At 38.8% G+C, this 14,151-nt stretch overlaps 2 protein-coding genes across 4 annotated transcripts; both read right to left on the bottom strand.

The window, feature by feature from the left end:
* Positions 1–1,163: 1,163 nt before the first annotated feature.
* LOC105901700 (interferon-induced protein 44-like) lies at positions 1,164–6,547 on the bottom strand. Of its 2 annotated transcripts, none has more exons than XM_031577899.2 (9): positions 6,307–6,547; positions 4,165–4,197; positions 3,642–3,911; positions 3,405–3,438; positions 2,926–3,124; positions 2,402–2,551; positions 2,006–2,177; positions 1,735–1,835; positions 1,164–1,453 (listed from the first exon to the last, which is right to left on the bottom strand). In XM_031577899.2, exons 2-9 carry the CDS (start codon positions 4,187–4,189, stop codon positions 1,277–1,279), a joined length of 1,128 nt encoding a protein of 375 aa, XP_031433759.1. In that variant the 5' UTR covers positions 4,190–4,197; positions 6,307–6,547; the 3' UTR covers positions 1,164–1,276. The 2 variants fall into 2 exon arrangements, with proteins under 2 accessions (XP_031433759.1, XP_042565251.1); XM_042709317.1 differs by lacking the exon at positions 6,307–6,547 and adding an exon at positions 5,001–5,192.
* Positions 6,548–6,614: 67 nt separating this feature from the next.
* LOC116222862 (interferon-induced protein 44-like) lies at positions 6,615–12,270 on the bottom strand. 2 transcript variants are annotated; one of them, XM_031577898.2, is made up of 9 exons: positions 11,912–12,270; positions 9,695–9,727; positions 9,171–9,440; positions 8,939–8,972; positions 8,459–8,657; positions 7,935–8,084; positions 7,539–7,710; positions 7,262–7,362; positions 6,615–6,981 (listed from the first exon to the last, which is right to left on the bottom strand). In XM_031577898.2, exons 2-9 carry the CDS (start codon positions 9,717–9,719, stop codon positions 6,805–6,807), a joined length of 1,128 nt encoding a protein of 375 aa, XP_031433758.1. In that variant the 5' UTR covers positions 9,720–9,727; positions 11,912–12,270; the 3' UTR covers positions 6,615–6,804. The 2 variants fall into 2 exon arrangements, with proteins under 2 accessions (XP_031433758.1, XP_031433757.1); XM_031577897.2 differs by lacking the exon at positions 11,912–12,270 and adding an exon at positions 10,727–10,826.
* Between the last annotated feature and the right edge of the window lie 1,881 nt (positions 12,271–14,151).

The raw sequence follows: 14,151 nt of genomic DNA, 5'->3' as shown, positions 1-14,151 counted from the left end.
GTGGAATACTACTTCATAGTTTTTTTGTTAATGCTCAAGATGGTAAAGGCGATCCACATAGCTTTCAGCAAAGTTTACAACGTTCTTCAGAGCATCCAGTATCAAGCTGTCCATTTTCCCGTCCAGTTTGTTCTCCTCGTGGTAGTTCTTCACTGGGAAGATGCAGTTCATGGGAAGACCCACCGAGTTACTGCACTCCTGCATCTGAACACACACATTCACAATTGTATTACATTTTATATTTGAATATTTGTTTGTCCGGGTTAATTGAAAAAATATATTTTTGAAGTAGATAATAACCCTATAGCAACCAAAGGACTTCAAATACAAAAACTAACTTCCTATAAAAACACACCTGAAAAAGGATTGCTACATACTGTTCACTGTTACACATTTCCGGCGAAAACTAGAGTAAGTTACTGTCGGCCAGTGTAGCTCTTTTTTTAGTATTGTACCGACATAGTATTCACAGTAAGAAGATACTTGCTGTAAAAATATTTTTTTTTACTTTATCTCCAATAAAATACCAAAAGAAAGCAGATACAGACACTGGTTAGAAAAGAAAGAAAAAAAAATGTCATCCAATATTTTTTTTATGTTATGTTTGATATGTTTACGTGAACAAGCTACAAGTCTACCAAGAGCATGTTTGTTACATTTTTTAGATAGTCCGGATACATTACTATTGGTTATTCATTTTAAAGAGACCTAGTGATGTTTTAATGTTTCCAGACGAAGTAGCTTGACTATAAGGTATTATTATTTTATTCATAACATACCTTGTTTTGTCCTAGAACGTACTCTCTCCCAGCGTCAGTCAACCACCTTCATCCACTTCAACCACTGTTATCGTCTACTCCTAGTTTCACGGGCGTTTTTATATGTAGCTTATCTAGAGTATTAAAGGGGTTGAACCTGTGTTGTGGATTTGATTATCAGAAACTACACCCATTCATCACTGACCTGACATTATCATCTTGCAGTTACACATATTGCATTGTCCTTATCCACTCTTTGTTCTGTTGTGGATCATTTCTTCAACTAATTATGAAATAAAGTCTCTTCAAGAAGATTCTGAGTCCGGAGATTCGTTGAGTAGTAATGCTTTTATTGAAGATCAACAAAGGGAGACACCATTTTGTGGAATACTACATAGTTTCTTGTTAATGCTCAAGATGTCAGGAATTCAAAGGAGGACCCAAGACATGTTATGCTATCTGGCTTAATGGGGACTTACAGACACCATTTTGTGGAATACTACTTCATAGTTTTTTTGTTAATGCTCAAGATGGTAAAGGCGATCCACATAGCTTTCAGCAAAGTTTACAACGTTCTTCAGAGCATCCAGTATCAAGCTGTCCATTTTCCCGTCCAGTTTGTTCTCCTCGTGGTAGTTCTTCACTGGGAAGATGCAGTTCATGGGAAGACCCACCGAGTTACTGCACTCCTGCATCTGAACACACACATTCACAATTGTATTACATTTTATATTTGAATATTTGTTTGTCCGGGTTAATTGAAAAAAATATATTTTTGAAGTAGATAATAACCCTATAGCAACCAAAGGACTTCAAATACAGTCAGAGCACATAGTGAGACATGATCTTGTACATGAACATTATCATATAGGTCTTAGCTCAGTTACATGAGGCTTACACAAACCCACACACACACACAGATACACATACATATTCACAAATACAGACACTCATACTCTCAACCAAGACAACATACTTTCCGCTTTATATTTTTGCTTGAATAGATGCACTGCAGGTCATCCTTTACTAGAGGACAGGCCAAGTCCACACGCGTCATGAAAACCACCTGAGGGATATCTGTAGATCCAACACACACACACACACACACACACACACACACACAGGCACACAGGCACGCACACACACATTGCCAGACATAACTATTTCTCAAATCAATGAATAAGTTCATTAAAAAAATGACATATAATAATTTTGACAGTTCTATTAGACAATAAAGTTAATCTTACTCATGCCACTGGCTTTCTTTCTGATGACATCCATCTTTTCAAAAACCTTTTTCTCCATCAGAGATATTTTATCAGCTGGGAGCACACTGATCAGACAATGGATCTTATCACCCGGAGTAGGACTGCTGTTGTAATTTTGGTTGTTTTCGGTCAATGCGCACCTAGGATTTAACTGAACACCAGCAAGCAACATGCAGTCCGTTAATGAGTGTTTGGCACTCTACACTGCTGTGTGTGTGTATGTGTGAGTGTGTATGTATGTATTCGCCCATATGTGTGGGTATGAACACGAGTGTGGAAAGCTATGCTGATCATTCACTGAAATTGCATACATGCAGAATTAGTCAAACAATGTGTATCATCATAATTGTTTCAATGTGTGTGCTTTCATCATACCCTGTAACCCTCTCTGACATGTCCTTTTAACATACTGATGATGTCATCAGGATGCGACCCTTCCATATCATCATTCTCCAGACCCATGATGTCACTGAATACATACGGCAAAGCTTTGTTTTCGCTGTTTTTAATTTGATAGTTGTTGTACTGAAAGGTAATACAACAAAAATGACAAAAAATAAGATTAAATAAATATATGGCGCAGTCCTTCACCCTAGCGAAAGGCTGTTGATGTTTGAGTCAATCATATACACCCCTAGTTTCTGTTCTCCTGAAGCAACATTGTTGATCTGCTGTAAAAGTGTATAGCCTGGTCTGAGCCACTTTATTTACCATTTACAGAGCTTTTTTTGAGAGTACACACTGGACAGACAACTAGAGGGATGTAAAACTATTAATAATGGTTTACCCTGTTAAAAGTGTAACATTTAAAAAATCATTCAAAATGTATGTGCTCTACATTCGGAAGTACCACAAAATGTGATAACCACTCAACACCCCCTTAATTTCGAATTACTCACAGCTAACGTGAAACTTGTGCCAGCCTCTGCAGCGACCAGCGCCCCAACTTCGACTCTGTTCTTGAAGACGCTTTGGATGGAGTTGATGATGCTGGACTTCCCAGTCCCCACAGGGCCAAGCAGCAGGAAGTTCAGGTGTTTTACCTGTGGGTTTTTGAGTGTGAGGTCCTCTAAGTTGTGCTTGATGTCCAGCTTTTCCCTGTAAAAGAAGCAGAAAGTTACTTTTAAATCAATGTTTTAGCATTCAGCATAATCAGTATTCAAATCTCTCTAACTTCTCTACAGAGCTGAGGTTGTATTTTGTGCAAGCAAAGAGCACTGCTCTATCAAATATGTTATGCCAGCTGGTTTGTGTTGAATATTCCTGAAGAGTACCATAATATTCAGTATTCAGCACTCAGTACTAATGGGTTAGTGTAAGGAAACTAGCAAACACAAATGAGAAAAGGAAACTGTAACTGAAAGAAACTGGTATTTACCGCCATTCTATGGACCGCCAATTCTTGTCATACTCTGTAAGACACACAAAGTCACATCTAGTATGACCGTATACTCTACTTACCATAGAGTCTACTACCTTATTTCTCCACATAGAAGGTGGCAACCCTCATATACTGATACAGAACTTAAGAGAGGATTGAAGTATAAACATACTGTATATACTATTATATAGCTATGTATTAAAAGCAAATTTAGAGTCTGTCATCACAACGTACCAAGAAGAGTGACTTTAACTGAGTGTGAGACACTGTCTGAACCTTTCCTGAGCCATAGGGTGTAGTTGCCCTCATCTTCTCCCTTGGCACACTTGATCGTCAGACTTAATTCTGTCCCACTCTGATTGATGCAGATCCTATAACTTTTATGCAACGTCAGTCCATCCTTCTCCCATATGACCTTTACGTCCTCAAGGTCGTTCGCCTTACACTGGAATACAATGTCCTCGTTTAATTTCACTCTCTGGTCCTGCAGCTGCAATGTAAGCTCTGGGAACCAGAAAGTCAGATTCTTAAAAACAAATTCCAAACGGTTCTCAACTGTTTTCTCAGGTGAGCGAAATCAGCTGTTGCTTCTGAAAAACCTAAAGTTACAAACTAATTGAATGTTGCTGTGGCATGTTTTTTTTGTTAAAATAGTCCAGTTAAATTAACATTCATGTTTAAGAGAACTAGTGATGCTCTAATATTTTTAGAAAGAGTAGCCTAACTGTAAGGTATAATTATCTTTTTCAAAACATACCTGGTTTTATATTAGCTCCTCCCATGATTGCTTCTGTGAAGATGGAAGAATATTATTATCTTAACACAAAATTAAAATTATAAAATCTAAGCAAAGTCCTATATGGCATGGTTTTGTATGAAATAATCCCATGATTGCTTCTGTGAAGTTCCAGAGGCGTCTCACCGCCTATTGAATAAACCACAAATACACTAAAAGTAGCCCGGTAATCTCACACACAGTCCTCAATCAAAGCAGCTAAATCAAGCCCATCTGTCTTCATAAGTGAAAGCAGAATTTCTTCAGGAGATTAAAAAACTACTCAAATTGTGGTCTTACACTATAGCGCAATATACCTAGAAGGCATTAAAAAAAATGGCTAATAACAGCACAGTTGGCACTGATAAAAGCTTGCCAGCATGCTAACCAGGGCCGGATTAAGACAATGGGCTTTAGGGGCTGCAGCCCTGGGCCTCGCCACCAGGGGGCCTCAGGTTGCCCGATGTCGAGTGAGTCAACCGCACCGTGCATAACGTTAGAAAAATTGAGTGAAAACAAAAATAATGTACGAAAATGTGCGGTCAAAGAAAGCACATGCAGTCTATAAAGAAACCTGCAAATACTTTGGATTTCTTACTCGACTTGAAAAACTCTCTCTCAGTGAAATACGTGAACAAAGTGTCAGATTGCAGACCAAATACAACACAGATCTAGCGGATGACTTTCCCGACGAACTAGCGCAGTTTGTGAATTTCTCCCGAGTTGCTCTCACTGACCCAGCAACACCGAGAGACCTACTTTCATATGGCATCTCCAAAAGTGTTTACCCAAATGTGGACATAGCGCTGAGGATTTACCTTACATTGCCCGTTAGTGGGGAGAGGTCATTCTCCAAATTAGGAATTATTAAGCATAGACTGAAGACATCAATGTGCGAGGACAGACTGAACAATTTGACTTTAATGTCAATAGAGCATGACAAACTGAGCCAACTGGACTTTGAAGAGCTCATTGATGAGTTTGCATTGAGAAAGAGCAGAAAACGGGCCTTTTAATATCACTGATGTGATGATGGTGATGGTGAGTCACATGTTTGTTCTATGTTAGGCCGCGGCTGCCAACACTCAACATGGATCCATTATTGTAAAATAGTTTTTTAAATAGCTTGTTTGTATGTAAGCTAATTCAAATGCTTTCCACCCTGGAGATGTTGCACTGTATATCTGACTGTCTGCCTTCTTGTGTTTGGGTTTTTGAGTAACCTAATGGTCATTCCCTGGCTATGTAGCCTTGTTTTTGCTTTTGCTTTTGAATAAATGGAAATAGGTATACATTTACATTATTGGTTTATTATTGTCTACAGTGTAGCCTACTTCACACATACATTTTGTCCTTGGCTTTAAACTGATCATATTTATAGAGTGGTTCTGTGGACTTTAAAGCACTGATGTGTCAGTGCACCTGGCGTGGGTTTGTGTGCGTGTCATGATGTGCGTCGGGGCGATATAGGGGCCTCATTCTGGTAATTAGCCCCAGGCCTCCGTCTTAATCCGGCCCTGATGCTAACTGTGTCTTTTGGTGATAGAGCTGACGATGTCAAGGATTTTGCTAGGACCACTGAATTATATAGCACATAGCCGGAGTGTGTGAACGACAGGTGAGTTTACCTGTCCTTAACATGTACCATCAAAATGAATTTAAAGAGTATACCAAAACTAACTTCCTATAAAAACACACCTGAAAAAGGATTGCTACATACTGTTCACTGTTACACATTTCCGGCGAAAACTAGAGTAAGTTACTGTCGGCCAGTGTAGCTCTTTTTTTAGTATTGTACCGACATAGTATTCACAGTAAGAAGATACTTGCTGTAAAAATATTTTTTTTTACTTTATCTCCAATAAAATACCAAAAGAAAGCAGATACAGACACTGGTTAGAAAAGAAAGAAAAAAAATGTCATCCAATATTTTTTTTCATATGTTATGTTTGATATGTTTACGTGAACAAGCTACAAGTCTACCAAGAGCATGTTTGTTACATTTTTTAGATAGTCCGGATACATTACTATTGGTTATTCATTTTAAAGAGACCTAGTGATGTTTTAATGTTTCCAGACGAAGTAGCTTGACTATAAGGTATTATTATTTTATTCATAACATACCTTGTTTTGTCCTAGAACGTACTCTCTCCCAGCGTCAGTCAACCACCTTCATCCACTTCAACCACTGTTATCGTCTACTCCTAGTTTCACGGGCGTTTTTATATGTAGCTTATCTAGAGTATTAAAGGGGTTGAACCTGTGTTGTGGATTTGATTATCAGAAACTACACCCATTCATCACTGACCTGACATTATCATCTTGCAGTTACACATATTGCATTGTCCTTATCCACTCTTTGTTCTGTTGTGGATCATTTCTTCAACTAATTATGAAATAAAGTCTCTTCAAGAAGATTCTGAGTCCGGAGATTCGTTGAGTAGTAATGCTTTTATTGAAGATCAACAAAGGGAGACACCATTTTGTGGAATACTACATAGTTTTCTTGTTAATGCTCAAGATGTCAGGAATTCAAAGGAGGACCCAAGACATGTTATGCTATCTGGCTTAATGGGGACTTACAGACACCATTTTGTGGAATACTACTTCATAGTTTTTTTGTTAATGCTCAAGATGGTAAAGGCGATCCACATAGCTTTCAGCAAAGTTTACAACGTTCTTCAGAGCATCCAGTATCAAGCTGTCCATTTTCCCGTCCAGTTTGTTCTCCTCGTGGTAGTTCTTCACTGGGAAGATGCAGTTCATGGGAAGACCCACCGAGTTACTGCACTCCTGCATCTGAACACACACATTCACAATTGTATTACATTTTATATTTGAATATTTGTTTGTCCGGGTTAATTGAAAAAATATATTTTTGAAGTAGATAATAACCCTATAGCAACCAAAGGACTTCAAATACAGTCAGAGCACATAGTGAGACATGATCTTGTACATGAACATTATCATATAGGTCTTAGCTCAGTTACATGAGGCTTACACAAACCCACACACACACACAGATACACATACATATTCACAAATACAGACACTCATACTCTCAACCAAGACAACATACTTTCCGCTTTATATTTTTGCTTGAATAGATGCACTGCAGGTCATCCTTTACTAGAGGACAGGCCAAGTCCACACGCGTCATGAAAACCACCTGAGGGATATCTGTAGATCCAACACACACACACACACACACACACACACACACAGGCACGCACACACACATATACACACACACACATTGCCAGACATAACTATTTCTCAAATCAATTAATAAGTTCATTAAAAAAATGACATATAATAATTTTGACAGTTCTATTAGACAATAAAGTTAATCTTACTCATGCCACTGGCTTTCTTTCTGATGACATCCATCTTTTCAAAAACCTTTTTCTCCATCAGAGATATTTTATCAGCTGGGAGCACACTGATCAGACAATGGATCTTATCACCCGGAGTAGGACTGCTGTTGTAATTTTGGTTGTTTTCGGTCAATGCGCACCTAGGATTTAACTGAACACCAGCAAGCAACATGCAGTCCGTTAATGAGTGTTTGGCACTCTACACTGCTGTGTGTGTGTATGTGTGAGTGTGTATGTATGTATTCGCCCATATGTGTGGGTATGAACACGAGTGTGGAAAGCTATGCTGATCATTCACTGAAATTGCATACATGCAGAATTAGTCAAACAATGTGTATCATCATAATTGTTTCAATGTGTGTGCTTTCATCATACCCTGTAACCCTCTCTGACATGTCCTTTTAACATACTGATGATGTCATCAGGATGCGACCCTTCCATATCATCATTCTCCAGACCCATGATGTCACTGAATACATACGGCAAAGCTTTGTTTTCGCTGTTTTTAATTTGATAGTTGTTGTACTGAAAGGTAATACAACAAAAATGACAAAAAATAAGATTAAATAAATATATGGCGCAGTCCTTCACCCTAGCGAAAGGCTGTTGATGTTTGAGTCAATCATATACACCCCTAGTTTCTGTTCTCCTGAAGCAACATTGTTGATCTGCTGTAAAAGTGTATAGCCTGGTCTGAGCCACTTTATTTACCATTTACAGAGCTTTTTTTGAGAGTACACACTGGACAGACAACTAGAGGGATGTAAAACTATTAATAATGGTTTACCCTGTTAAAAGTGTAACATTTAAAAAATCATTCAAAATGTATGTGCTCTACATTCGGAAGTACCACAAAATGTGATAACCACTCAACACCCCCTTAATTTCGAATTACTCACAGCTAACGTGAAACTTGTGCCAGCCTCTGCAGCGACCAGCGCCCCAACTTCGACTCTGTTCTTGAAGACGCTTTGGATGGAGTTGATGATGCTGGACTTCCCAGTCCCCACAGGGCCAAGCAGCAGGAAGTTCAGGTGTTTTACCTGTGGGTTTTTGAGTGTGAGGTCCTCTAAGTTGTGCTTGATGTCCAGCTTTTCCCTGTAAAAAGAAGCAGAAAGTTACTTTTAAATCAATGTTTTAGCATTCAGCATAATCAGTATTCAAATCTCTCTAACTTCTCTACAGAGCTGAGGTTGTATTTTGTGCAAGCAAAGAGCACTGCTCTATCAAATATGTTATGCCAGCTGGTTTGTGTTGAATATTCCTGAAGAGTACCATAATATTCAGTATTCAGCACTCAGTACTAATGGGTTAGTGTAAGGAAACTAGCAAACACAAATGAGAAAAGGAAACTGTAACTGAAAGAAACTGGTATTTACCGCCATTCTATGGACCGCCAATTCTTGTCATACTCTGTAAGACACACAAAGTCACATCTAGTATGACCGTATACTCTACTTACCATAGAGTCTACTACCTTATTTCTCCACATAGAAGGTGGCAACCCTCATATACTGATACAGAACTTAAGAGAGGATTGAAGTATAAACATATATACTATTATATAGCTATGTATTAAAAGCAAATTTAGAGTCTGTCATCACAACGTACCAAGAAGAGTGACTTTAACTGAGTGTGAGACACTGTCTGAACCTTTCCTGAGCCATAGGGTGTAGTTGCCCTCATCTTCTCCCTTGGCACACTTGATCGTCAGACTTAATTCTGTCCCACTCTGCTTGATGCAGATCCTATAACTTTTATGCAACGTCAGTCCATCCTTCTCCCATATGACCTTTACGTCCTCAAGGTCGTTGGCCTTACACTGGAATACAATGTCCTCGTTTAATTTCACTCTCTGGTCCTGCAGCTGCAATGTAAGCTCTGGGAACCAGAAAGTCAGATTCTTAAAAACAAATTCCAAACGGTTCTCAACTATTTTCTCAGGTGAGCGAAATCAGCTGTTGCTTCTGAAAAACCTAAAGTTACAAACTAATTGAATGTTGCTTTGGCATGTTTTTTTTTGTTAAAATAGTCCAGTTAAATTAACATTCATGTTTAAGAGAACTAGTGATGCTCTAATATTTTTAGAAAGAGTAGCCTAACTGTAAGGTATAATTATCTTTTTCAAAACATACCTGGTTTTATATTAGCTCCTCCCATGATTGCTTCTGTGAAGATGGAAGAATATTATTATCTTAACACAAAATTAAAATTATAAAATCTAAGCAAAGTCCTATATGGCATGGTTTTGTATGAAATAATCCCATGATTGCTTCTGTGAAGTTCCAGAGGCGTCTCACCGCCTACTGAATAAACCACAAATACACTAAAAGTAGCCCGGTAATCTCACACACAGTCCTCAATCAAAGCAGCTAAATCAAGCCCATCTGTCTTCATAAGTGAAAGCAGAATTTCTTCAGGAGATTAAAAAACTACTCAAATTGTGGTCTTACACTATAGCGCAATATACCTAGAAGGCATTAAAAAAATGGCTAATAACAGCACAGTTGGCACTGATAAAAGCTTGCCCGCATGCTATTGCTAACTGTGTCTTTTGGTGATAGAGCTGACAAGGATTCCTGTCAAATCCTGTCAAGGATTTTGCTAGGACCACTGAATTATATAGCACATAGCCGGAGTGTGTGAACGACAGGTGAGTTTACCTGTCCTTAACATGTACCATCAAAATGAATTTAAAGAGTATACCAAAACTAACTTCCTATAAAAACACACCTGAAAAAGGATTGCTACATACTGTTCACTGTTACACATTTCCGGCGAAAACTAGAGTAAGTTACTGTCGGCCAGTTATACAGTGTAGCTCTTTTTTTAGTATTGTACCAACATAGTATTCACAGTAAGAAGATACTTGCTGTAAAAATTATTTTTTTTACTTTATCTCCAATAAAATACCAAAAGAAAGCAGATACAGACACTGGTTAGAAAAGAAAGAAAAAAAAATGTCATCCAATATTTTTTTTCATATGTTATGTTTGATATGTTTACGTGAACAAGCTACAAGTCTACCAAGAGCATGTTTGTTACATTTTTAGATAGTCCGGATACATTACTATTGGTTATTCATTTTAAAGAGACCTAGTGATGTTTTAATGTTTCCAGACGAAGTAGCTTGACTATAAGGTATTATTATTTTATTCATAACATACCTTGTTTTGTCCTAGAACGTACTCTCTCCCAGCGTCAGTCAACCACCTTCATCCACTTCAACCACTGTTATCGTCTACTCCTAGTTTCACGGGCGTTTTTATATGTCTCTCAGAAATGTCTTCTCGGCAATCTTATTATGAGAAATCGAAAGTGAAAGGGACCCAGACGGACGACTACTGATAACAGAAATGCAGTAAGGTAAGAGTTTAATTTCGTATGTAGGCTATTCATATTCATATTTTCTATTAAATAGCGATACTTAATACTTTGCTACATCTTCGAGCCAGTCGATATTTACGGCATTATTACTGTGCCTCATTCCTAAACAGGCAGTGGGCAACTTTGAGCACAAAAAAAATATTTCTGACAAAATTTCAGACTAAATTATATATTTTTTTCTCCCGCAAAGAAAAACTTGGTGCGCTCAATTTTGCCTTACATGGTGTATATCATGTAACCTTACCTTTTATAATTTTCAAATTATCTGTCAGATGTATATTGAATAGGGATCCGTTGCATATACTGTATATATATATTTTTTCAATTGTAAAATGAACGTGTCCGATTCAGGGTAAACCTTAGGCCAGTTCAATGGGGAAACAATGAGCTAGCAATGTGTTAGCAGTGATAACAGTTTAACCACGTATTAAAATGCCCTGTAAGAGTAGGGACAAGTTGTGCTGTCAGGTGTAGAATTACATAAAACGAAAATCAAAGCCTAGTGTCAAGTTTTCTTGTCTTATATGAGGCTACACACTGTCAATACACTGTGTTGCTCTGCGGAATAGGCCTACATGTCCACATATGGGAACTGATTACAGGGCATAATCAGTCTCTGACTATATGGAACATATCGGATGAGTACAGCCTCGGTATACTCCCAGTAACGCATTTATTAATTTCAGTTTACCTTGTATCATTCACACTTGTTTTATCTGACGCTTTGAAACAACTTTTTAAAAGTTTTCATGAATCTAGTTAAAAATACAGTTTCTAGATACAAGAGGTAGGACAAACACCTGATTAATGTATGCCCTTGAAGAGTGTAACGGTGCGGCTGCCCGTTACTGCTAGGGTACTACATTCCGTGGCCAAAACATACACAGTTGACAGCGCGGGGTACATGGACACTGTTTATTGGCACACAAACAACAATCATACTTAACCACGATCAGTAGGCCTACCTCATATGGGACATACATCCACCAAAACATACGGGGACTGAACGCGTGTGGCTTGCAAGCAGATGCGACAGAGGAACAACCAGATCAGAAAGTCGGGAATGACCTTTGAACGTTGGGCGCATCCACGTCAGACGTGCACAGGCCAAGTTGGTGTGATGAGAGGGGGTGTGACAACTTGTAACTGATTTAGAGTGCTGTGTAGTATAATAGTATTGTATGTGTGTAAACCCGTCTGTAGTTATATAGGGAAACGTAGGGATTGAATAATGAGTTGGAATATGTATTTTATCGTTAATTGATTTGCGATGTGTAATGGTTCAGGCCGGGGTAAACAAATACCGGCGCAGAACTAGTGTTCGGGAGCGACGAGTTAGGGGAACAACTTCCAACCCCTCCAGAGGATCTATGTGCATTGTTTAGTTTGGAGTGCTACACCTGGTTATGTAACTCAGGATAATTGAGAGTTTACTTTTACCTTGTTGAAGCTGAATTGTTTAGGGAATTATTTATTGATTGAGTTCTATGGTTTGGAGTTTTTGTTCGTTTTTCTTTTCTCCATTCTGGCGTGTGTGCCTGCTGCAACCGGCATTAAAACCTTTGCCATCACCAACAACCATCTGAGACACTGCCTCCATTTCTGTTTACCTTGCCGCGAGGCCGGCCATCCTACAAAGAGGATATAGTGTTAAAGGTAAAACTGGGAAACAAAATAATTTACATCATGTGATGCTGGAGTCATGGAGAAAAATCTAAAAGTATAAAAAGTTACTCACTAATGTAACTGGTGGATTTGCTGACAATAAGGTACAGCTGCGTGTATCTCCTTCTTCAAGGAGTATCTCCGCCTTCACCCAACTTCTCTTTCCAGGAAATAGACATACAGGGCGAATGATTGTGATGGACCGAGCCTCAGTTGCCGTCAAAATGTGTGGGTTTGGCCAGAAAAGCTCAGACAGAGTGAGGGTTCAAATATAAGGTTTATTATGCTTCCAATATTCTGGAGAACTGCTAAGCCTCTCAAAAGGCAGAGGACAAAAAGCAGCAGTCTCCAGGAATATCACCTGCTCAGCCTCTAAATGGGGTAGAGGACAATATGCATCAGTACCAAGCTCTATTAACAATACATGCTAAGCCTCTAAATGGGGTAGAGGACAAAAATCAGCAGTAAAACAAAAGGTCCACATCAATGCACATACCTGACAACAAGACTTGACTAACTGATCTAGACAGAACAATGAACATATATACCTATGGCGGCCAGCACCATTTTTACACACGGGGGTAGATACAAAAACTAAACAATACACAATGACAAGACAGACCCCGAGACACTATGTAATACATAATGTCTCAAAGGTTCGTAAAACCAACCACTTTATCCAGGTGGTCTGGCCCAGACCATTTTTTGTGTCCCCTCTGCCAGTCTAGGCAATTAGCAGTTTCCATGAGGTGGATCGAATTGTAATCAGTGGTATGAGTGTTTGTGTGTGCGTGTGTGTGCAATCCATGTCTGTTGGGTGCGCTAGTGGTCGCAAACATGGGGCAGAAGTGTGCAGTTCATGTGCGGTCGCACCACGACCATCACAATGATAAACTGAATAATATAATTCATATGGGATCTAGAAATAAAAATAATATCTATCATATTTTAACAGAAGTCTCCCGTGACCGTAATAAATAAATAATGCTAACAAGCTAGCGTAGCCTCAAATGGAAATGTTTGGTAGTTAGCCAGCTAACCTAGCTAATGATGCTAGCTTCATGCAACAAAAATATATATTATGGTTGATAGAGGGCACTACATTTCTGAACTGGAGGTCACACAGATGGTCAAAAGGTCAATATGTGCAAAATCTAACTAAAACAATACAAAGAAAAAGATTTGACAGCTGGGTATAATTCGAAATGAGGTTGCCAACAAGTAGGCCGCAAGGTGAACCTCGAAAAGTCCTTTAGAAATCGAATCCCGCTCCACAGGCGTGCATCTACACAATATTTAGTTCATAAAAAAGAAAGAGTCGTGCTTAGCTACCAAAAAAAAGTTCGTCGCTGACTTTCCAGTCAATTTTTGGTGCGTTTATGTTTTATGCCGAACTAGTTTCTTCAGAGCGCACAAGGATCTTGGTCGCGAGTGCTGGCACTTTTCGACACGTGATCATGCTACACCAATGAGGTAGCTGCTTTTTGTCAACAGAATGGCAAGATGGCGGCTCCCGTGGTTAGATTCAACGTTACCGATC

This window comes from Clupea harengus, chromosome 12 (assembly GCF_900700415.2).
Source record: "Clupea harengus chromosome 12, Ch_v2.0.2, whole genome shotgun sequence".
NCBI classification, from domain to species: Eukaryota; Metazoa; Chordata; class Actinopteri; order Clupeiformes; family Clupeidae; genus Clupea; species Clupea harengus.
This window is presented reverse-complemented; position numbering and strand designations above follow the sequence as displayed.